This window comes from Podarcis vaucheri, assembly GCF_965113315.1.
Source record: "Podarcis vaucheri genome assembly, chromosome: 16".
NCBI classification, from domain to species: Eukaryota; Metazoa; Chordata; class Lepidosauria; order Squamata; family Lacertidae; genus Podarcis; species Podarcis vaucheri.
Window position 1 is genome coordinate 16,905,907 of NC_138754.1, and position 25,107 is coordinate 16,931,013.

Consider the following 25,107-nt stretch of genomic DNA (forward strand, 5'->3'; position numbering starts at 1 on the left):
GAGGCTGGGTCGGCCTTCTCTTTACCACCCAAGCTGGGCAGTCATTCGCCGCCCTCCCGGCTCCTCCCCCCCTGAGGTGTTCACGACGGCGATTGGAGGAAACCCCTCCCAATACCCCCGCCTCCTAGCTTGGGGACCTTGCATTTCCATTGGCTGAGTCCTCAGCTCAGGCACCTCCCCCGCTCCGGCCGAGCTGTCATTCGTCAGCCCCTCCTGCTCCAACCTCTGCCTCCGCTCCTGAGGTGTTCGCGACCGCGACGGAGCCGAAGCCCCGCCTCCTGGCTCGTGGAGGGCGCTCCCATTGGCTGAGCCCTTAGCTCGGGCGCCTCCCCCGCTCCGGTGACGGACACTTTGGCATGAGGGGACGGGGGCCAAGCATTTCTTTCGCCCCTCAGTCGCTCGACGGGCCGCCGACGCCTCCGCGCTCGCCATGATGATGGAGTCGCTGCGCGTGCAGCGGCTGCAGCCGGGCGTTGGGGGCACGCTGCGCTCGCTGCGGCCTGGCGTGACGGCGGGAGCGTCCCTGGCGGTTGCCTCGGCTCCCCCGCCGCCGCTGCCGCCGCCCCCGCCGCCGCTCGGGCTGTCGCTCACCCTGGGGCCTCCCCCGCCGCCGCCGCCCCCGCTGCCGCCTCTCCCGCCGTCGCTCTTGCCGGGCGTGACAGCCGGATCCAGCCCCCCGGGAGCCGCAGCGACGGGTCCGCCCGCCGTGCTGAGGGAGGCCGTCGAGGCCGTCGTCAGGAGCTTCGCCAAGCACACGCAAGGCTACGGCCGCGGTGAGGATGAAGGGCTTCCTCGGCCACCGTTATCTGCTTTTCTCCTCTGGGCGTGTGCAGAGTGCCTGCCTCACCCATCCAGGCTCGCATAGCGGGAGCAGATACCGTGTCATAAGCTTAGCCTAGCCTACCTGGCAGAGCTGTTCTGTTGTTGTAAGGATAAAGGCGGCCGGGGAGGAGCCTTATAGAAGGCCCAGAGTTTCTAGGAGGAAAAGTGGGGTGAAAAATGTAAGGAACGAGGTCCAATGTATCCCTGAGGGAAAATGGTCCCGCCTTCCCATTAGCCAGCTTTTTAGAAAAGACTGTAGTAAGCATGTGGAGTGGTCCTGTCTCTTCTGATGGACAGCTTTTTAGAAGCGAGGGCTGAAGCATGTGCACAATTCAGTTGCCTTCTCTTAACTGCAGCCTGCCTTGCAGTGCTGATGTGACATCAGGCAGAAAACTTCATTGCACTCATTTTGGTGCCTGCTATCTGACAACTATCTGACTTTTAGAAGACATCTGAAGGCAGCCCTTCAGGGAAGTTTTTAACGTATGAGGTTTTATTGTGTTTTTAATATTCTGTTGGGAGCTGCCCAGAGTGGCTGGGGAAACCCCGTCAAGCAGGGTATAAATAATAAATTATCATTATTATCATTAAAAATGATTTTGTTTATAGTCATTCTTTATTATTCTTATAGATTACATTTATATACTGCCCTTCATCCATAGATCTCGGGGTGGTTCACAGCATAAAAAGTTTAGATCAGCCCATTTAGATATGTAGGAATGTTGATGTGTGTTTTAATCTGTTTTTAGCTTATTGTTTGTTATTTTTTAGCATTTTAAATAGCTGATAATTTGGTGTGTTTTTCTGTAAACTGCTTTGCAGGTTATTGCTTTATTTTAAACCAATCAAGCAGTGTATAATTTTTATGAAACAAAAAATAAGTAAAGCAGAACAAGGGAGAAGACTTGCAGAATACCTAGAGCTTCTTAGAGGAAAAGTGAGATAGAAATGTAAGAAATGAAGTCAAAATGCCTCTGAGCAAAAAAATGACTTGACTTTTTACTAGTCAGCTGTATACATTTAAAAGGTGAGCTGAGTGTCTTTCTTTGACAGGCAACTGACTACTGGAGGAAAATTGTCCTGTGGATTTCAGTAAGGGAGTGTTGTGGTCTGGTGAACTGGGGAGCCCCAGTGGTGTGGATTCTTGAGTCAGGGGATCTTGGCGAGGGACGACAGTAATTGGGGGTTGTTGGTACAGGTGTTGTGCACCTGCAGTTCTGGGTAGAGAGGCCCTCTTCTTCTCATCTCCAGCCCTTGATTGCTTGCTAAGATAGCTTGCTTCCCTGCTGAGAATTTTATTTGTTCATTGGTTTATTTTAAGTACGGGAGTTAGCATTTTTGGCTTTAACTATTTGAAGTAAAAATAAGCTATTTAAATCCTACACATCTGAAGCAACCAGTGTTTCTTCTGTAGCCTGATGTGTTATGTGACTTATGTTAAGTCCGACCATAGGGTAGATGTCTAGAATGTTTGTTTTCAGCTAATGTTAAAATGAAGGGGTCTTCCCCCGCCCTGAGAAAGCTTCCCATCAATAATGGCGAATCCTTTTTTAAAAAAAATAAATTTTTATTGGTTTTACAAATTTTTTAAAACAATACAAACATATAAAAGGACATACAAACACATATAATTTCATAACTTTTTTTCCCATAAACCTTGTTTCTCGGACTCCCCCATACCTCCCCCTTCTGCATCCCAATGTCCAAAGTTTCCCAGCAACCTCCAAATAGTTCTGTCAAACATATGTCCTCTTAATCTTTCCTTCAGTCTATCTTATATCACTGTAACCCTTTCTTCCTCAAAACCTCGACATTCTATCATTCATCAAGTTTATAATAGTCCTTAAGATAGATTTTAAATTTCTTCCATAATGGCGAATCCTGTTCCCTCCCATCCTTTTTTTCAAATTGGCTGTATTTTTTAGCAATGTTTTGTCCCTGTTTTTGGATGAAATGGGGCCCAGGTTCTTCTTGTCTGTTTTGGGAAATGTTTTCTAGCCTGCTACATTTTTTTTTGTTCTGGGATAGTACCGAGGGCCCTAATTGTGAACATACTCCAGGGTAGCCTCAAAATGGGCCAACTTCAAGACCTGTTTGGTTAGCTTATGAAATGCAGGAAAGGAGCAGTTAAAATGAGTTTTTGCAAACATCTATGTGGAAAAATGTTGTCCTCTGCTCCAAATGGGGGGACTTTGTGGCCACTTGGGGTGTCAGATGTTGGCTTACAGCAGCAGCAGGCCCAGTAGACGCCGCCTTGCAGGTTCTAAGCAGCAAATGCTTGGCAGGCAATCTGTGACTTAAGCACAACACTGCTTTCCTGGCTCTGAAAGGCTTTGAGGCCATGTGGAATCATTTACTCTTTCCTATTTAATATGCAAGTCAGATGTGCTGTCATACACAAGGTAGGGACTAGAGTATGTGATCCAAGGCCATAAACAGTGGATATAAATAACAGCCAGTGGTCTGACTGTAAACGTCTTCACTCTCAGATAGGAAATGTAACAATGAACTGCTGCTTTTTGTACTTGTTGAGGCCTTTGAAATATAATTTCTTTCAGTGAAATGCAATGAAAGGGGGTTTTGAACAATCACTCTGGGCATCCCCAGTCAGCACAGTTGTAGTCCGAAAGTTCTGGAGGGCAAGGGTAATAGAGGGGTAGGTTTTTATGGATGTGCTGAGGTTTCCTGTTTAAGATTGGCATTGTTTTTGCTGCTGAACTGCAGTCCACCACCTGTAAGATGTAGCATTTCTGTATTCTCAACAGGGCATCCAACATACGTTAGGGTATGGCAAGTTCGTAAGGTAACCCAAGCCCAAACCATTCAGGGCTTTAAAGGTTGTTAGGAGTTCATTGAACTGGATCTAGAAATACATTGCTATACAGAGCAAATGGTACAGCATTGGTGTTGAAATTTCAAACTGCCTGGCTCCAACCAATGATTGCATTGTGTATTGGTTGAATTTTCTGTTTTCTCTTCAAATGCATTTCTATGTAGAGCACTTGGTGTCCTAGTGCAGTACATGGATAACTCAGTCTGCTCTTTCCAGAAAGCAAGAGCATTTGAAATACTGGAGGGAGTAAAATAGGGGTGTGTGTGAAAGAGGTCTCTATTTGTCCCCTCCTCTCCCTCTTCAAATATATAAAAGGATGTCACATAGAGGAGGGAGAAAGGTTGTTTTCTGCTGCTCCAGAGAAGCGGACACGGAGCAATGGATCCAAACTACAAGAAAGAAGATTCCACCTAAACATTAGGAAGAACTTTCTGACAGTAAGAGCTGTTTGACAGTGGAATTTGCTGCCAAGGAGTGTGGTGGAGTCTCCTCTTTTGGAGGTCTTTAAGCAGAGGCTCGACAACCATATGTCAGGAGTGCTCTGATGGTGTTTCCTGCTTGGTAGGGGATTGGACTCGATGGCCCTTGTGGTCTCTTCCAACTCTATGATTCTATGATTCTTCAGAGACAATGTGAGAATGGATAGCAATCTGATTGGGCTTTATTAAGCCTAAAAGTATCAACCTGGAAACACTTAGCTAAATTGAAACTAGAGGATCTCTTTATGAGAATAGGGAAGAAAATAGAGGGAGTTGGGCAAATTCACAGTTACTAGTCACACTAGCTGTTTGTATTTATGGAGTGGGTTCTCATTTCAATTAACATAAACTTGGGTTTCTTTTTACTATCCAAATCTGTGTAGGCTTTGTGTTTTGTTTTGACTTTCTTTTTTGCTGCTCAGTAAATTCCAGTCTTATAAAAAAACAGCTAGTATTAATACGGTACATGGGTGCTGATTGAGAATAGCATTCTGTTAGACCCAAATATTTGTGAACCCTGGCATTGAAATGTCTGATACTACTTCTGAACCAGCAGTTAAGGAGATTCGTGTAGCATACTTGCTTTACTTAGCATATTGCCTCTAGCTTTTCCTTCAGCTCACAAGTAATTGTTCTCTCTTCAATTATTTCCCTATATTCTGAAGGACTACATACACAGTCTTCAGATTACCCTTGTATACATAAGCATAGTCTTGTACAAATTAGCTTGTAGAAGTTGGGAAGACATCCTAGAGCAGCAGCTCATACTGTTTATATGTGCTCCAAGCCTGAGGTAGAACTGAAGTAACAGTTTTCTCCCGAGGACCAAAGACAACTGTGTAAAACCAACTGTAAAAACTAGTGTGGACAGTGGCTCCTGTTGTAATCTTTAAGCACACTTCCATTCTAACATAAGCCAGCTTCATTTCCACAGTGCTTTGGACAGCATTGCTTTTCCATAGTCTTGTTGGAGCCAGTAAGCAGCCTCTGGAAAGCTGTTCTTCGTTAAGCTTTTTATCTCCTATGCGGTGTTTGCATACTTTGAGGAAAGGCTCAGCCAATTCTTCATGGAAACCTGGACATATTAGACATCATTGCTTGCTTTTTCAAATGTTTCTAGCCAAAATAATTATTTTATTTTTCCTTGGGCTTTTCCATCTTCCTTTTAAAATCAGAACCTCTAGGCTGCATTTATTTAAAATACGAGTTAGTAAAGTGGTCTAGGAGAAGCGCTACAGCCTACACACAGTTTTTGTCTTTTTTTAAGATGTCACATTAATGGGGTTCTTAAGAATGCTGGTGACCAAGAAAGCATTGACCCTTAGATATTGCAGAATGAATTCCATCTTCATAGTGGATTAATATATTTTGACAGATTGAAAAGTATCGCTTTGGTAATTAATCTGTGTTGTGCAGTATTGCCACAAACTCTTTCGCTCTCTCAGATCATATTCACTTTTAAACCATAACTTTAAAACAATAACACTGCTATTTCTACATATTATATTAAAATGCAAAACAGGACTTTGTTTCTAAGCTCATGCATTTTTGCAATCTTAAATATGAAACTATTTTGTTGTATCTTTTCTAACCAAAATATTCATACTATTTGTACTTAGTCTGCTAATGCTGGTTTCCATCTTCTAGGGAAGTACTAATTTTAGTCAAGGAGTGCGGCTGCTTAGCATAATTATCCACTGTCTGGCCTCATGCTTTCACAAACATAACACTTTGCAGTACAAAGGGGACAGTGTGTAATGGGATCTTGTCTGGGCTGAGAATAGAACACCCATGCTCTGGCTACAAAATACCATTTTCGCTGCTTTCAAACATCGCAAACAGACACAAACCAGTTGGTTGCTTTCTTGACACATGATGAATTGATATTGTGTCATGAAGATTCTAGATAAATAATGTAGGGGTTCACTGGGAGAAGAGGACAAGCTAATGGCCAATTCTGAGAGAAGAAACACTTGCAGACAATTCTTAGAAGCATAGTGAGCAGTATTACTAAAGACTATTCACTCTGTTTGGCCATAGCCATTTCCACACTGAGCTAGAATGCTGTTGTTTCATTTGGTGTGTATTCAACTAAGTCCTACTGGGTAGACCTTTTGCAATTAATGAACCTAAGTCATATCTGTTGACTTCAGTTGGTATACTCTGAGTAGGACTAGCACTGAATACCACCAATATACTCTAGAGGTATGCTTTTTCACTTAATCTCACACTGCATGCATGGGAGTGGGGGCATTACAGTGCAATATACATCCTTCTGTCCATGGGTGACATGCCATCCGAGGGCACCAGATTATCCAACTGTTGATTTCAAGCATCATAACATAAATCTAGAATGTTTATTTACCACAGGGGTATTTAGTTCAGCTGATGGGCTATTTTTAACAGTTAAATTGACCCAGCCCTGAAATTTTCTCTCCCAGTTTTTGATGCATGAGTAAAGCTGCCCTTTGAAAATAACAGTTGGGCTTTGGTAAGTGACCTGGGTGTGTGTGCATATTTTATGTACCATCCAGGGTAGAATCTGCTTTAGGGGAATTATTTTGATTGGATTTTTTTGAGCAAGCAAATAAAAGGCATACTAACATAAAAATGCTAATATATTTGATTGTGCATTATGGGTTTGGTTGCTTTGTGATAGCTTGACAAGCTACTACAGAAGAAGACTTTAGGTCTTCTTCGGAATGAAAGTGCATGTTTGACATTAGTAAAAATAAATTTTGCTTGCCCACATTTGAATTCCAGGCATTCAATGGTTTCCCATACAGCATACTGCACAGATTGTCTATGGTTTCCTGTGAGTTTCTTTCATTAGTAACTGCTGTGTTTGTGTGTGTGTGTGTGTGTGTGTGTGTGCGCGCGCGCATGCACATGTGTATAAAGGAAACCCCAAATCTGAAAAATCTCCATTAATAGTCATTCCTCAGAATCTTGCTGAAACTATTTTAGCAGCATATGTATCTATTATGTCTCTTCTTCCTAGAGCTAATCAAGCTAATTCACATTAATATGAAAATTCTTTTTCTTTGCTGTAGATTTGCATGGAGAAGAGAGATGGTGGTGGTTCTGAAAAATCTAGATTTGATGCACTCCACTTAATCAATTTCTGTTGCTCCTTGCACTTCCACAAATCATGGTATCCATCTGGATTGCCTAGATAGGGTGGACTGGAAGACACCGTTTTGCAATTGTTCCAGTCCTTCCTGGAGGGTAGAGCTTCAAAGATGCTATTGGAATTTACTCAACTTCATCAGCATTGGCTAATGAGGTCTGCAGTGTTCTACCTCCATCCTCTGTTTTGCTTAGCATCTAAATACAGCTACTGTACTTGGAGAAGTTGTCTGGAGATGTGGGATTGAGTGCCATCAATATGCTGATGACAAGCACCAGTTACATTAAATTGTGGGGAGGCAATAGAAGTCCTGAAAGAGCTTCATGAAAGACTGGATGTGGGTGAACAAGCTGATATTGAATTGAAATAAGGCAAAAGTATTTCTAATTATCTGAAAAGCTGATTTGGGGTTAGGCATCTAGCTTCTGTTAGAGCTGATAGCACTCTGCTTGAAAAGCCAGGTTTATGTGTGTTTGTGCTCTTGATCCTAGTATTGCTCCTTGGTACCCAGATGGTAGCTGTGGACTTAAATGGTTTTGTATAGCTGAGTCCTGTGTACCAGCTGCATCTTTTGCTGAGCAAAGCAGATTTAGCTATTATAAAACATGTCCTAGTAATGTGAATCAACCTTGAATTTATCAAGAAAGATAGGTCATAGCATTTTATAAAAAAATATCTAAAATAAGTTGGATCATTGTAATGTGCTCTTCTTGGAGCTGCGCTTTGAAAAGATCACATACGGTAAATTTTAACGGGTGCACATTGTGGCAGAGTTGTGACCAATTTTTTTTTTTAAAGAAAGAGATCTAGAACATGGTTGTTGTACCAGATTCTTTGCCTTACAGTTTATTTCCAAGTGTAGTTCAAAGTGCTGCTCATTTCCTTTAAAGCCCTAAATGATTTAGGACTAAGGCACTTGAAGGTTGGATTCTGCCCACCTACATAGCTCTTCATTGGAGACCCAGTTCAGTGTTCTACCACCAAGTGAAACTTATCTGTTGACAAGGCCTTTATTTTTGTGGCTTTGTAACTCTCTACCCCAAGAGTTGGGTGGTCCTAATAAAGGCATTTTCCTTCTGTGGATTTCTGATATTTTTTCTATGGTCCAGTATGGCTTAAGAGAGCCAGTGTGGTGTAGTGGTTAAGAGCGGTAGGCTTGTAATCTGGTGAACCGGGTTCGAGTCTCCGCTCCTCCGTATGCAGCTGCTGGGTGACCTTGGGCTAGTCACACTTCTTTGAAGTCTCTCAGCCCCACTCACCTCACAGAGTGTTTGTTGTGGGGGAGGAAGGGAAAGGAGAATGTTAGCCACTTTGAGACTCCTTCGGGTAGTGATAAAGCGGGATATCAAATCCAAACTCCTCCTCTTCTTCTTAATTCTTTTTTTTTTTATATCTTAAAAATACTTGTATGATGTGCTATCCCCAAATCCTTAAATTTGCCGAGAAATACCACATATGAATCTTGAATCAGCTGCTTGCTTTCTCTTGTATGTCTGTTTCAAAATCTAGCACAGAAAAATATTTTGAATTGTGCTAGGTGTGTCTGGGCAGGTCAGTCAGACTATTAATGGATGCTCTTAACCTGCCCACTCTCAAACTATTTTCAGTTGCATCAGAATAGCACACAAGGCATTATGCAGTAGTATCTTAGTTTTTAAATGTCAAGAGGGTGCCTATTTTTAGGGGGAAATGAGTTGCAATTTCATGCTTTAAACTTTTTTCTGCCTCAAAACAAGTCCTTTGAGGCATTTTTAAAGTCAACCTGAGTATAGTATTGTATGCCTTAGAATAACTTTTACTCAGTAACTATCACCACAGGCTTTCCTTTTCCCCCTCTAGCTTTGGACATGTCCCAAGGATGCTGAACGTCTAAGGCAATATTCTTCAGATTTGGCTGCTGACTCTTGGTCATGGTTGAACCTATCTTTGTATCTCTCTTGGGGGTGGGGGGATGATAAGCAGCAAATGATGATTGTAGATTATATTCCTCTTGCTGCCTTCTGTGTAAATACTCTATTATGATATATGCCTTTCTCTATTTTCAGTCAACGTTGTGGAAGCTCTCCAGGAATTCTGGCAGATGAAGCAATCACGTGGTGCTGATCTGAAAAATGGTGCTCTGGTGGTTTATGAGATGGTCCCATCAAACAGTCCTCCTTATGTCTGTTATGTCACATTGCCTGGGGGGAGCTGTTTTGGCAGTTTTCAGGTTAGAATGTGTTAACTAGATGTTTTGATTACTTTATGTTGTGGTGGTCTGGAACTCTGATCTGGTGGGGTCGATTAAAAGTTCCTTAGGCTGTGTACAGATGGCTTTAGTGGATCAAAGCCAGAAAATTTCCCTTCATACCACAACCATGGCACTATCCCTGATCTAGTACAGGCAGCTAGAGAATTGTACAAATATATCCTGTGGATATGAGAGCTGCTCCGTGGTCTGTGTATGTGTGTGTGATTCATCACGGACACAATCTGGTAGGCACAACAGTTAACACAAAATGTGCATGCATCTCTTGCAGTGGTGCTAATTATGTTTGGAAGGGCTTGATTGTCCCCAGCAAAATGGTTCTGGATTTAATGGTGACTTACTGGGCAAAAATGGTGTCTCTTTTTAAGCTCACCTCACCTAGGAGCAGATACAGATAGGTAGCCGTGTTGGTCTGCCATAGTCAAAATAAAAAAATTCCTTCCAGTAGCACCTTAAAGACCAACTAAGTTAGTTCTTGGTATGAGCTTTCGTGTGCATGCACACTTCTTCAGATACACTGTGTTTTATTCTCACCTAGGAGGTTTTGCTTGATAGATGCCATCCATTCCTTTCATCAAAATATGTGGCCTGTCTGTACAGGAGTGTTATCTCATATGGTAGATAGCTCAAAACCAATTTTCCCATGTGCAGGGGTGTGTATGTGCAGGCATGCTTAAGTTTTTTTGCCTCTAATTTCTAAACCAGTGTTACCTGTTCATACCAGCAGGCAGTCCTTGATGGGAGCATCGTTGTGGTGTGTGCATGTTTGATTTCTGTTCTGCAAATGTGACCTCAACATGCAAAAATTGGAAATAGTGTTGTTTCACACACCACAATGATGAAAAATACTGCCAGTGCTCCTTCAGCAACAACTGGTGGAAATAGGCATGCTGAATCCTTTCCTTTGGGCTATTGGAAACAAAATGGCCAGCTTGTTTTCAGGTGAGGTGCAAATGGAGGTAGGGGGTGTGGCAATAGATAGCACCCAGCAAAACTTCTCCATACACTAAAACCCCACACAGTTGGGTAACTTGTAATTTTATATTTCATTTTTACACTTAGCAGGCAGTTTGGGGAAATCCAAGTTTGGGGGAAAGTGTGGGCTGCCAGTTAGAAGAGCTGGATGTTATGTGGATGGATACTACAAACACTCACAGATTGAGACACAAGCAGCCTGAAGCCTGCATTAAACTTTTGTGTGGATTATTCCTTAAAGTCCATCCAATTGCTGTAGTAAATCATAAGTCTCTTGATTGTCCAAGACCAGTGTGTGAAGCATTATGGTGTAAGTGTCATTGTGCCATAAACTTCAATATATCTTCCTTCCTACCTCAATTCCGGTAGGTTACAGATTTAACACTTGGAAGTCTTGGCTGTTACTTTTGGCTGAACCCAGGCTCTGTGTAGTGGGCTTAAAACAGGTATCCTAAACAAGCAATCCTGGTTTCTGAACTGCCTACCCACTTGGAGAACAGCAATGGGTGTTTAGAATAGGGTGTTCACAGCTTGGTTTTAGCTAATTAATTTTGTTGACAGACCCAGCTGTGGTATTTCCTTCTCCAAATAATATGTGCTGACTTCAGCTGCCTGTGTAATTCTTGCATTGTAGATGCCTGGAGTTTTTGGGTTTAAAGAGCCCGTTCCTAATGACTTCAGGATGTTGGAGAGCACCATGTCAGCATGCATAGCTGCAACCTAGTAATTTGGGGTAGAATACATACTTCATAGTATGTGGGATCTAACTGATCTTGGCTTTCTTGATTCCTGTTCTTAAGCATGCCCTGTTCTTCTGTCTCCGCCTGCCCCCTAGTTTTGTCCTACCAAAGCTGAAGCCAGGAGGAGTGCAGCAAAAATTGCACTGATGAATTCAGTGTTCAATGAACATCCGTCCCGGAGAATCACAGACGAGTTTATTGAGAAGAGTGTCTCGGAGGCTCTGGCATCTTTCAACGTGAGTGCTTTTCAAAGCCCTGCGGCTATAATTGGTGGGGACAGAATTGCTGGGAAGCATCACGACTCCATGGGAAGGGAAATTCTTTGCATCTGGAAACCCTTATTGGCAAGGTTTCTAACAACTCTGGGAATGTCATCAAAATAAACTGTTAAACACCCACCCAGCCCATGCTCTCTTCTCTATTGAATGCAGAGCTTCTCCCAGTTGCATTTTTGTTAATTTGCCCTTGACACTTTCACTACACCCTGTGTGGAAGCTCTCTGGAGTACTAAACTGTTCTAATTCTAGAGCCATGCAAAAGCACACCAGAGTTTTCTGAGCTCTGATTAACATTATTGTGAAATACTTTTTAAAAAACCAAAACTGATAACTCTCTTCTTTTTGTGGTTCATGGTGGGGGTGGAATGTTTGATCTGGGTTCAAATCCTGCCTCTGTCATGGGTTTATGGGACAGTCTTGAGCAAATTGCTCTCACCTCAGCCTTTTCTCTATAGTGGGAATAAAGCTTTTCAGTGTTGAGGAAAAATAGGATAAAGATCCTAAAGCGCTATGCAATTGTGAGATCATAGGTTTCAGTACACTAGACACCTGTTTATCTGAAAATCAAGTTCATATATTTTTGTGTTTGATATCTTCTGCATTAATTACCTGCTTCCAGAAGGAGTGGCTCCAACTACCACCCAACCATTGCTTTGCTGCTGTAAATTACAAGCAGAATTGGAACTGCCTTTCTACACATTTGCTTTTTCTATGTATACATTCTGCTACATATAGAAGTAGAGTGCCACAGAGTTCTGTCCCAGGCCTAGTGGTGTTTAACATCTTTATAAATAACCTGGGTAGAGGTTATGCTCATTAGATTTGCAGATGACACCAAACTGAGTGGTGCTGAAGGCATCTACACACCTGTAGAGATTGCACTACTCTACTGCTCTATGGGTTGTGGGGGGAGTCCTGACTTTTTGTAGTCTGAGGATAGAAAAACCACAGGGGGGGAAACAGGGTGACAATATTTGGCTGATGCCCTGTAAAATGTATGACAATTCCACTCTAAATGCCTAGTGTAAGCACTTGATGCTTGATTAATAAGACAGCAAAATGTATTGAAGTTCATTGCATATCTACACTCTAAACTTTTTGTTGTGTACATATTTAAGCACCAAATAATCTTAGGAACCATAATATGGTGAATAGTGGGGGTTTGGCTAAATTGCTAGCCATACTCTTGCTGAGCCACAGTTCTAGGGACTGGGAGTGTGAATGCCTATTAAACTAGATGAACTCTGGTTTAGTTATTTCTGTGTGAGTGTAACTGGAATGCCTGTTGTGTGGCGTGAGGAAGCTTATTTGTGAACCATCAAATTGAGACATAAGAGTCATTCTTAAATAGCTTGTGTATCTTTCTTCAATTGTCCTGCAACCATAAGAAAATGGCTATGTTTATATGTTATGCTAAACCATGGGTTAGTGCTATGTGTGTGAGCTGGAATGAGCCTGAGCAAAGCCTTGACCCTTCCCTCTCTTTTTTGGGTATGGACAAGAGACAGAGTTTGCCAGTGTTTCAGTTTCTCTTAATCTCAGTATAGTCATAGTTTGTTTATTTATATACAGCTTTCCCCACAAATACATTTTACTCAGAGCAGTCCACCAAGGCTGCCCTGTCTGAGAAAGAAGGATGTCTATTAAACATCACACCCTTGCTTGTATCCAAATGCTGTGGAAATACCTCCTTAGAGGTCTGTCTGCCCTAAGCTCCTTGAATGTTTGTCTTTCTTGCAGGGCAATAGAGAAGAAGCAGATAATCCAAGCACAGGCATTGGTGCTTTCCGCTTCATGTTGGAGTCAAACAAAGGAAAGTCCATGTTAGAGTTCCAGGTACTCTTTTTAATATGATTAATCATTCCTCCAGGGCTGGCCCTACCATTAGGCAAAGTGAGGCAGGAGGGAGCTGCAGCAAGTTGAGGATTGTGTGCCATGTCGGCTACCTTGTCCTAGCTCGTTGCCCTCAGGCGCCGTGGAAGACACATTCTCATTACCAGTATTAAAGTAAGATTTTGCTGCCAGCCTGATCAATCTATGTACATGGAATGAGAGGTAACTCCGCCTTGTACTTTGCCACAGGCAGCAAAATGTGTTGGGCCAGCCCTTCATTCCAGCCTTGTGTGCTGTATGCATAATGGGACCAGTCAGGCTGCATTAAAAAAAAAAAGGCCTATTAAATGCAAAGTAGAAAGGGAACCCAAGTGGTTTAGTAATGCAGTATTTTTTTCCAGTTCAGACACACACTGCTGAGCAGCAGAGGGCTTAATTTGCTACAAATCAGGAAGATGAATATTTTAAGACGTAACACCTCTGCTGTTAGCTTTAAAATAGGTACTTAAGGGATTAAAGCTTGTAATCGATTGGGCAGTAGACTGAAGTGATGGCTTTTGAATTTCTTACCAACTCTAAATCCTCAATCTTGTGACAATTTAAGGAATTTATGCTTTGTATTTCTTCTGCTTTTAGGAGGAGAGAAATTTGTCTAGTTCTGTCACTCCCCCCCCCCCGACCACTTCAAAATTGCTAAGAGTTGTGATGGAACACTTAATTATTTTTCTGCCTGTTGTAGCAGTTGTAATGCACTGTGCTAGATGCTATATGATTTTTCATTTTCATTTTATTGCTTCTTTTATTTCCTATTGATGGTGTTTGAATTTTGTAGAATTCACATTGTAATACAATAAAATGCGGTATAAGAAATAAAAGAAGCAATAAAATTAATAATTAATATGAATATTTAATGTGATGGATGTGCCATCCCCCTTCTTCAACCAAAATCCACAGACATGCTGTGGACTACCTGAATCAAGCTCATTAACCATTGGTGGCCCATGGACCACAGTTTGAGAACTCCACCTCTAGTTTATACTGTAGTGGGACTTGAAAGCTTAGTGTCTGTGAATGGCAGAGGTATCATGCAGGATGCTTAAGCAATTAAACCTTAAAGTGCACTGATGGAATGTGAACGTTGCTTATTGTATGTCTAGGAAGAAATCTCTGATGATCACTCTGTGCTAGCAGCACACTGAATAGACAATAGAGAGACATTATGTCAAGGGAAAATTGGGCCCCAGAGTTTCACTGCTAGGGGCTGGAATGGAGCCAGATTTGTTTTTTTCCCCCTTTTTCTTTTTGAAGGCAGGTGCCTCAGCCTGTGACTGCAAATCAGCTTCCCTGGTGCTGATGTCTCCTTCTCTAGTTATGATAACATTGCAGTAGGTTAGCAGAGCAAGGTTTATATTAGTGGCCCTGCTTATACAGAGTGACTCAGTTGGTTATGTATTACCTCATGCTCTTGCTGTATTTATGGACCTGCCTGCCTGCCTACGTGAGGGAGGTTTATGGGATAGTTTTTGGCCTGAGCTTCTGCTGGCTTTCATGCAGTTTTGTAGCTCTAGGATTCTTAGTGGTACATGCACACAGCAGACCCAAACCATGAGAATCTGTGACGGTCTTCACAGTCCTTCTGTGTAAGTGTCAGGGTATTTTCCCAAGGCAGCTGGAATGGCTCTTCTAGGCAACAGGCCTGCATTGTCTTGAACTCTATCATGCTGCATTTTTTACTAGCCTCATAGGACATACAAAAGGCCTTTGTAAGAGCTGGGATTTTCACCCATGGTGCTGTGATCCCTCTGCCATATGGCACTGTTTTGGAGACAAACAGCTGGGGAACAGTTAAGCTGGCACTCAATTCCACCCCAAATACAAAAACTTACAACAGATTTGTGGAGGCTCTTGACTTTTCTTTTATTAGGGGCAAATGCACTTGGTAGAATTCTGCCAATAATTTTGGGTGATACCAATTTTTTTAAAAAGGTTTTTATTTATTTTCCATGGTACAGAAGATACATTCTGAGAAAACAATTGTTACAACAGTAAACAACAAACAACTTGTTCCGATATGATTATAACATAGCATGACAAAAGTCTGCATAGTTTCTTTTTATTATTCTAAAAGATCGTGCCACATTTCCCCATGAGTGTTGGGTGGATTCCTGCCACAGTCTGAAAAATTAATGTATTCAGTAACATTTGCCATATGTTATAAAAGGAATAGGGATTGTGTTTGTCCTTTCCTGCTCTGACCTGACATGTTAGTTTCTTGCCCAATGCTATTGACCATATGCTGGTGTACCAAGAATTGAAGTTAAGCCCAACATCTGGCTAAGTGGTCATAATTAGGGTAATCTTGGGCAGACAGGATAGTAAGCCCAAGTAGTGCTAGTGCATGATATAATTCAATGGTTTTGTTATATATCAGACTGACTTATTTGAATATATTTTAATGATATCGCAAAGCCACCACATATGGAAATATGTACCTTTGACTGTGCACCCCCTCCAACAATTAGGGTTGACTTCCTAAGATATTTGGGATAGCCTCACAGGTGTATAGTGCCACCTATGCAGAAGTTTTAATGATACCGATTTTTGCATAAACCAATTTCAATGGTATCTTGGACCACAAACTGTCCACTTTTCATTTGCTGTTTGTGCTTCTATGTCCATCTCCCACAGCATTTTTGCTACATTTTAGGTTTATTAAAGCTTTATAAATTGAGAAAGCTATACCCTTAGAGAATGGAGAGGGGTTGGGGGACACCAATTTTATGTATTTATACCCCACCCGTCAAAATCTTTCCCAGGGTAGTTTACACAAAAGTACTGTATAAAATAATAAAGGCATACAATAAAACACAAACAATCCACAGTCTAAGAGCAGCATAAAGCCGATAAACATGGATTTATAATTCAGAGTTTCAAAGGCCTGGGAAAAGCAAAACATATTTCCCTGTTGCCAAAACGACACCATAGCAGGCAGGCACCCTGTCAGCCTCCCCAGAGAGAACATTTCACAAACGGAGCACCACAACTCTGAAGGCCCTTTTCTCTAGTCACCACCCACCACATCCGTAATGATGGAAGCTTTGAGGAGGGCTTCCAAATATGATCTCATGCTGTTAAGTTCTTTTAGAGAGGGCAATCCTTCATTCTGATTCCTCCCTGTGAATGGACTGAAAGGAAAATCCCAACACTTTGGCTAGGGCCTGGAACGGACTGGGAACCTGCATGTATGTGTCTCTTCTCACCAGCAAGAGACGTTTCCTGTGCCTGGTCACTGTTAGCAGCCTCACAGCTGTATTTTCAGTTTCCACACCATTTTCAAAGGCAGCTGCATGTACAATGCTTTTTCAGTAGTCTAATGGACAAGGCTACCAGAACATGGTCAACTGAGGCTTGGCCATCTTGGTCTATAACAGGTAGCAGCTGGTGCACTAGAACTCCATGCCACAGAAGCAGGCAACCAGCAACTCCAATAGCAAGTATGGTTCTGTGAGTACTCCCAAATGGTGGTCCTGTTTTATTAGACAGAGTGTTGCCTAAGTAGATTTAAGCACCACCTTTATAGATGGATGAGCTATCCAACAACAACTCCATTTTGTCTGAATTGACCTTGTTTATTCACCTTTATCCAGTACATTACAGACCCCAGGCACTGGTCAGTGCTTCCAGAGTCTGATGAAAAAGAGAAACAGAGTTTGGTGTCATCCCCATGTTGGCGATACCTCACTCAACATTTTCATGTAGATGTTAAAGAGTGGGTGGGTGGGAGCAAGATGAAGCCTTGTGGGATGCCTTAGAGCTGAGCCATAGTAGGTGAAGGTGTCTTTCTCTCTCTCAGAACATCTAGTTACACTTCCTCTGAGAAGCATTTCACCCATCAGTGGACATCTCTTTAATTTCCTTCTCTTTGCTTCATTAGTGTTGAAACAGTGCTTAAAATTGGGCTGCTTTCCTTTGGCAGGAGCTGATGACCGTCTTCCAGCTGCTGCATTGGAATGGCAGCCTCAAAGCCATGCGAGAGAGACAGTGCTCGCGACAGGTAAGCAGAGCTGCAGATGGGATTCCTGAACCTTTGGACTGACAATCCTGTCATCTGTGTGGGATTCATGTGGCTGGCAGTGGATTCTCCCAATGCAGTATGGGAGGGTGAACCCAGGTGTAACCCATGAACGTCTTTGTAGTAAAGGCTTTAATATGTCGCCACTTGCCTTCAGCACAGGCTGGGTAAGCTTCCCTATTCAACAGAGTTTATTTGAGCATACTCACTTGGGTCGTCATGGGGCTAGTGAATTTCCAGGCAGGCACACCAACAAGAGGTGATTGCCTAAGCTTTCTTGTTGCTCCAGCCCTCACTACTGCATCTTAGCCATGTCTATCTGTGCCAATCAATTTCTGTTTGCCCAGTCTTCTTTGAAGTCCCACTTAAAGTATGCACATCATCTCAGTGGCAGATGGGCTGGCCGTAGTGTTTCCTCTGTGGTTGGTCCCTGCCCATTCCATTCCACAGCCCTGGTATTTCATCAGTCAAGTGCTCATCTGCTGATCTCTCTCTCTCTCCCTCCTGCTAGGAGGTGTTGGCTCACTACTCTCACCGTGCTCTCGATGACGATATAAGGAACCAGATGGCAATGGACTGGGTCAATCGGGAGCAAAATATCCCAGGGGCTCTTTCAAGGGAGCTGGCCTCAACAGAGCGGGAATTGGATGAAGCCCGGCTGGCTGGGAAAGAGCTGCGGTTCCACAAGGAGAAGAAAGACATTCTGATGTTGGCAGCTGGCCAGCTGGGGAACATGCACTCTTCCAACTGTTGAGAAACCCCAGAGAGCTGTTCTGTTTCCCCTTCCCTTCCCTTCCCTTCCCTACACTCTCACTTCACTACCAACTTGCTAATGGGGTATGACCTAGAGCTTGTTACAAAACTGAAGGGGGCAAAATGTCCAGCCAAATTCTCCTAATTGACTTTCAAATTTTTCTTACGTTATCAGTCATGCAACATGCTGTTTGGATTTTGGATTTTTAAGTCTAATCTGGTTGTAGATTGTTGAGATTTGGCAAGTGAATAACTTGTATCGCAGATAGATACACCCAACCCCTATTTTACTTACACACAAACACCATTTTTCAATATACTTCAGCCAGAGAGAAATATCTCAAAATCTGAATGTTGAAACTTGGTCAGGTTGAGTTTGTTCATAATTGAGCTTCAGTTCTAACCTGAATCACATCACTTAAAGAGTGTGCACAGATGCCTCTTTTTGAAGAATAGGGGCCCATTTGCACATTTTTAAAATCTCTTTGCTAAAAAAAAAAATTCTGTATAGATTTATAATGTACTTGGATATTCTTAGTTATCTTTTTTCTCTTTGGGATAGAGAATTTCTTATTGATTCACTATAGAGCACATTTTTAAATGTAGCCTTTTTAGTGTTAAATATACTAATACTCATTTAGTCCTCAATTCTATCCAGGTACTATACAGTATTAAGTGGAAATGTAGCACTGCCAAGAGGATACTAGTTTTGCCATGGATATAAGGCATAAACTGTATGTTAGGCAAATGTATTCTTGCAGTTTATGTAGTTTGATACACTCCTTTTCCCCTTGCCACCTGATAAGCACAGCACTTAAAACACTCCTCTTCACTGTTCTCGAACTACTATTAAGGTTTTTATTTAGTTGGTTAATGGCATCTTGTTCTAGCTAGTGTCTTGATTGCAAGGTTCCACAGAGTTTGAGCAGTTCCCTATTGCTGCAAGGGACGGGGTGTATCTCGTCATAGTGGCTGCATTTGCGCGTCACTGTGTAAACCGTAGTTAATGGCTGGCTGTCATGTCACTCCTCCCCTAGCACAAGTGGGAGCAACAAACCACAATCTCTGACATAGCGTTACATTTGAACCAGAGATACTGGGTTGCTTTTCTCTCTCATAAGTAAAATACAACTCATCTAGTTGCGCTTCATGAATGAATTGCGTTCATGCTTGAGTCGCTTAAAGGAGCTTTCCAGGTTGTAGAGATTTGAGTTCACTGTGGGACATTCCACGCCAAATCACCTGGTGCCATGTGCTCTCACGACTCAGATTTTCTTCAAAAAAAATTTATGTGTAGATACCCATGAGATAACCTCAAATTAGTATTTTAAGATTTTTTTGATCCAAAATTGGGCGCAGGAGAATTTTTGACATTTTTTATTTTCGCACAATTTAGGCTAATGCACTTTCTGCATCAGTTTAGAAAAAACCTGTTTTGCTTATTTTTCAACCGATTGGGCTTATTTTGGTATCAAAATACAGCTAATTGTGGCCTCTTTAAAAATGGTATCAAGTGCCACAGAAAAGGGTCACCAACCATCCAAAGTGAATTTTTGTCATTTTACTTCTGGTAGGTTCAGTAAGCCATAGCGCGCAAACCACAACTGACACGTGTATCAATCTTGAGTCGTGAGAGCATGGTTGAGTGTTAAAATCAGGTGATTTGGTGTGGAATGACCCCTTTATAATGAATCTTAATGAGGAGCTCCCAGCCTTTGGCATTTTAGTCTCTCTCTGCTTGCCTCTTGCAGGGAAGGAAGATAGATGAAGTGTTGTTGCTAAGGTGCTCAGCTGATTTAAAAGAAAAAGCCCTGACTCATTTTCTTTCCCTGCTAGCTTCAGCTTCTTGATGAATGCAGAATCATAGCTGCCAACGTTTCCCTTTTTTTAAGGGAAATTCCCTTATTCCGAATAGGATTCCTCCCAAGAAAAGGGAAAAGTTGACAGCTATGTGCAAAATCCTTTGATTGGGTTGCAGATACCATAGGCTTATCTTGAGTCAAAGGGGGAAGCACTACTTTGTTGTTATGGTTGTGTTTGACCTTCATATCAGAGCGCTGGATTCAGTTGGTGCCTCAGAGAGGTCTACTTCCATGATTTGTTTCTGTGAACTGTGATGTGTGCAGTCCACAAATCATGCTATTTTGGTTCATTTCCAATCGAGCAGTCTCCTGTGTCTTGGGAGACTGCATCGGCAGAGTGCTCTGTGAGTTAGCCTGTCACACAATAGCTAGAGCTACTTGTTTGTAAGTGAAGAACTGTGATTGTGCAGCTGCAAGGAGAAATGCCTCTTTGTTCGAGCAACATTAGAAAGTTACAAAAATTTATATATGTATGCACTTTTATATAAAAAAGAGAGACTGAAACTAGGAGCAGGACTCTTAAATAGCAATACTGACTATGTATATAGAGAAAGTTGCTTGAAGCTTCAGAGACAGAAGTGCTCTGCAGATCATGTGTAATATGAGGGAAAGCTGATGTAGATGTAAGGGGGAATCATGTCAGCCACCCAGAAGCCAAGATCACTCATCTGCACTGTGAGGAGAGCATTGCGTGTTCTGTGTCTGACTTTGTCACATCTGCCTGGTAAAGAACTGCCTTCCAAAGCACACCCTTAAGATTTGGGACTAAGACAGTATCATGAACTAGCAAAATGTGATGTTTAAGGATTAAAGGGGGAAATAAAATAGGTTACAGAGGGGGACTAGGCCTCTCAAGAGTGCTGTGTTGTAACACTTTTGAATAATCTTCCTGATTAACAGTGCAATCTAAGAAAGTCCTGTTGAGTTCAGTGGGGTTTGTTCCCCTTTAAGTGGGTACAGGATTGTAGCTCTAATTGAGCTTGCTTGAGATAATTTTGTTACCACCTAACACTTAAATATATTAAGTTGATACAGTAACAGTACTACTTCCAATTTTCAGTGCGTAATTTGAGGTGAAATTGGGGTTATAATCTACTTTATTAATTGTGAACACAGAACTTGGGGGTGACAGTTACTTCTAGGTTGATGCTAAATCCAGTGGAATCTTTTGTGTACATGGCATTGACTTTATTTTTAAAACTGCATAAGGAAAATAACAGTAGTGGTGATTCTGACTCGGAGCTTTATGTAGTTTACTTACTGGAGGTAGGGAGCTATCCAGAAGCACAACTGTAGGACTGTGTGATTGGGGAAGGGGAGTATTGGGCTAACATTAGTGCCGTTTTGAGTGTTTCCTACCCCAGATTTTCAGGGTCTGACTTGTCATCAGACCTGTTGCACCTTAACCCATGTGCAACAACATTCCTGTAGCCTTGGGATTAATTGTCATGGTTACACTTTAAAAACACTTCACTATTTACAGGGTAGAATAAGAGTTTAATCAAAACATCCTTGATGTTCCCTTTCTGGTCTTTACATTGGGCATGGAAGATTGTTTCTAACTGGAGGGAATGAAGAGAGGCAGAAGACAGTGTCTCCCATATATTTTCTCCCCACTTCCTTGCAAGGCATTAGCTTACCCTTACTGTGAACAAAGATCTTGGATCCCTTTGATTCTTTCTACTGAAAGGGAAAATAGCCTGGCTTCCTGCAACTCCATCCTGGGAGTCATTTTGTGTTATAATGTGTTTATAGTAATTCTTCTATCTCAGAAGATAATCTTCCAGGGTATTGTCACCAGGAATGATGGAGCTAGATGACCTGTGCACTCAGACTATATTTTAACTAGAACATGCCCTTGAATTGATACTGCCTTGATCAATTTGCCTTGTTCAGCACTCAAAGGGCAAAAGACATTTAGTATAAAAACAGTCTCAGTGCTGACAGCTGTATATAGCAACACATGGTTTGTGATAGTATTGTTGAGTCCTTTTATACAGTAATTAAAACTGACAGGCCCTTGCTTATAATTGTATCTTATAGGAGATTGGTACAAAGTGAAATTGCTGTCTGGGGTGCAAGAGCCACAAAATATTTGAACCAGCGTCAGCAGGTAAAACACCAGATTGCTCCCCCAAGGTTTTTTGTAACTTTCACATGCATACCATTCCTCACAACTGGCATTTGGGTCCTAAAAGAATGGTAGTCCTGCAAAATGTGGGTGAGGAGAAAGGGGTGTGTCAGCTGTTAATGCACTTCTGTGTCCTTTGTGTGCTGCTTAGGAATGCAGTTGTATACAGGAATAAGAACTTGGTGCTTCAGGAAGTGTGGGTTGAACGCTCTGAATTGGGCATTAGAAGCTGAGGACAAGACACACACACAGAGGGATCCAAGTTAAGTCATGACTAACCTGGTTCTGTTGGTTTCAAGTAGACATACTAACTTAGTCTAGATACAACTCTTATGTGTACAGGATTATTTTCCACCTGGGAATCACCTTACTGAAGCTGAGGGCCTTTAGTCTCTTAGCCAGATGGTGTATAAGCAGGTGTATAGTCCTTCAGTGAGGCTTTGCAGTCAGACCTCCAAACAGATACTTCATAACTGGGGGAGCTCAGACTACCACTCTGAGAAAGGGAGAATAGACAAAGGGCTGCAGAAGATATGTGGAGATGGTAGTTGTTCCATAGGGAGCTCAAGAAGTGGCATTATTTTGGCTTCCACACTATGCCCATTTGTATACCTGAAATAATAAATCAGTCTTGTCCTTTATATATATATTTTTATATACAGCTTTGTTTACACAATAGTATTAATGTTGAAATGCATTTATAAAGTTGGCTTATAAATAATCCTTTGACAGTTTGTATATGAATGTCTCACTTGCCTCACTTACTACTTTCTATTAGAAACAAACTATATACAGGGTTTGAGTTTTTCCTTTCCAAACATGTGGCTCTTGAATTTTCCTTGCGGAGAGACCTGCCTACAGACGTTTGCCTCTGGGCAGGCCCCAGCTGTCACCTATAACCTGATTCCCCACATCCCCTCCTTTTGGTGCTGGTTTTCTGAATAAGCTGCCTTCCTCCTCATCCTCCTCTTCACTCAATATTTCTACTGTCCAGGTTTTCAATGCTGTTTTTTTCTAGTTCAGAGGTTGCCGTACCTAAAATAGTTCTACATACTGTCTGCCTTTTCTTTTACTATAAGCGATAAAGTCCAGTACTTAATTTTGTAATGCCTAATTTTATACAATAAAATAGCATTTTTTTGAATCTCTGCTTCCTTGGTTTTTCCCCAGTTAGAAATTCTGTCATTAGATTTGTCCCCAAAGCTTGTTCTGTCAACAGGTTAGAGCCTAATCTGTTAGTTCTCTCTTCCTTCCCCCACCTTCTTAATGATAAGCCTTTGCCATTTGGCTGCAAGAGCTTAAAAGCTCCAGACATAATCCTGTCTGCAAAATTAGTGCATGGATTGATAGTCTAGACTAGAGCATGGGTAGGCAAACTAAGGCCTGGGGGGCTGGATCTGGCCCAATCACCTTCTAAATCCGACCCACGGACGGCGGGAATCAGTGTGTTTTTACATGAGTAGAATGAGTGCTTTTATTTAAAATGCATCTCTGGGTTATTTGTGGGGCATAAGAATTCATTCATTTCCCCCCTCAAAATATACTCCGGCCCCCCACAAGGTCTGAGGGACAGTGGACCGGCCCCTGCTGGAAAAGTTTGCTGACCCCTGGTCTAGAGTGGCATTGACATTCAGGAATGGCGGCCCTTTGTCACTCTTCCTAAATGCATGATCTTTTTTTCTTGCAGTGAAAGAGTGCTTTTGGGTGCCCTTCAGTTATTTAAAACATGCTTCTCCTGGAGATGGAAAAGGCGGAATTACCCCTTCTTCAGCACATTGCTCACTGCTTTTCCTTGCATTTTTAGCTGCATCAGAGGAGCACATGAAAGGTCTAGTTCTTTCACATTAGAAGTCTGTGCTTCCCCCCACCTCCAGGGGCTAAAAGTCATTTAACTCAACTTGCAATATCTTCCCCTTACAAATAACACTTAAAGCTCATCTACCTCTCACCTTCCCTTGGACAAGGTATTTTATAGCCAGCTGTGTAGTACTGTTAGGTCCTCATCCAAAAATGAAAAAGTGGCTTTCTTCTCATGGCTGTGGAACTTGCTTATAAATCAAAAAATCAAATTCCTTTGCATTATGCAAATTATTTGCTAGTTACCCTAACTCACCTGCACACTTCAGTGGAACATTATTATTTTATTGCGCTTATTTCCCAACTTTTAAAGAGCTCTAGTTGGCATACACATAGTTCTTCCCATTTTATCCTCACAACAACCCTTTGGGATAGGCTACTGGCCCAAGAGCACCCAAAGCACTTCGTCATAAGGGATGCGGGTGGCGCTGTGGGTTAAACCACAGAGCCTAGGACTTGCCGATCAGAAGGTCGGCGGTTTGAATCCCCGTGATGGAGTGAGCTCCCGTTGCTCAGTCCCTGCTCCTGCCAACCTAGCAGTTCGAAAGCACGTCAAAGTGGAATCAGATAAATAGGTCAGTGTTTCCCAACCTTTTTTGGGCAAAGGCACACTTGTTTTATGAAAAAAATCTCGAGGCACACCACCATGTGGGGCACGTTACAGCCCCGTGACGTCAGCGCGCAGCGTCACGCTGGGAGGGACGCAAGAAAGTGTAAGTTTCAATTTTTTCCCCACCCCCTTGCCTTCCTTCTGTGCCAACCGCCAAAAAGCCAAGAATCGCGGGACCGCCGGCGGAGGGGGGGAGGGCGAGCGGAGGCAGCGGCGAGCCCCGTTCCTCCCCATCTGCCCCATTCCGTGCAAGGAGCGCGAACAGGTGTGAGAAGGGGGTCAAACCTGCGGGTCGGCGCCGGGGAACCTCCAAGCTTTGGGGGTGGGGGGGGGAGGAGGCAGCAAAGCGAGGCAGGAAGGAGAGCGCGGCTTGGCTGGGTGAGCTTTGGCAGGGGCAGGGAATGAGAGCCGCGAGGCGGGCGCTGCGGACGGAGGCGCTGCCCGCCGAGCTCGCAGGCAGACAGCGAAAGCCCCGCGCTGGGCG

The 25,107-nt window shown here is 42.6% G+C and overlaps 1 protein-coding gene across 1 annotated transcript; it reads left to right on the top strand.

Annotated features, from left to right (window-relative positions):
• Positions 1–353: 353 nt before the first annotated feature.
• LIX1L (limb and CNS expressed 1 like) lies at positions 354–23,300 on the top strand. The gene is made up of 6 exons (XM_082204327.1): positions 354–773; positions 9,310–9,473; positions 11,323–11,463; positions 13,246–13,341; positions 17,315–17,392; positions 17,922–23,300. Exons 1-6 carry the CDS (start codon positions 431–433, stop codon positions 18,162–18,164), a joined length of 1,065 nt encoding a protein of 354 aa, XP_082060453.1. The 5' UTR covers positions 354–430; the 3' UTR covers positions 18,165–23,300.
• The last annotated feature ends 1,807 nt before the right edge of the window (positions 23,301–25,107 follow it).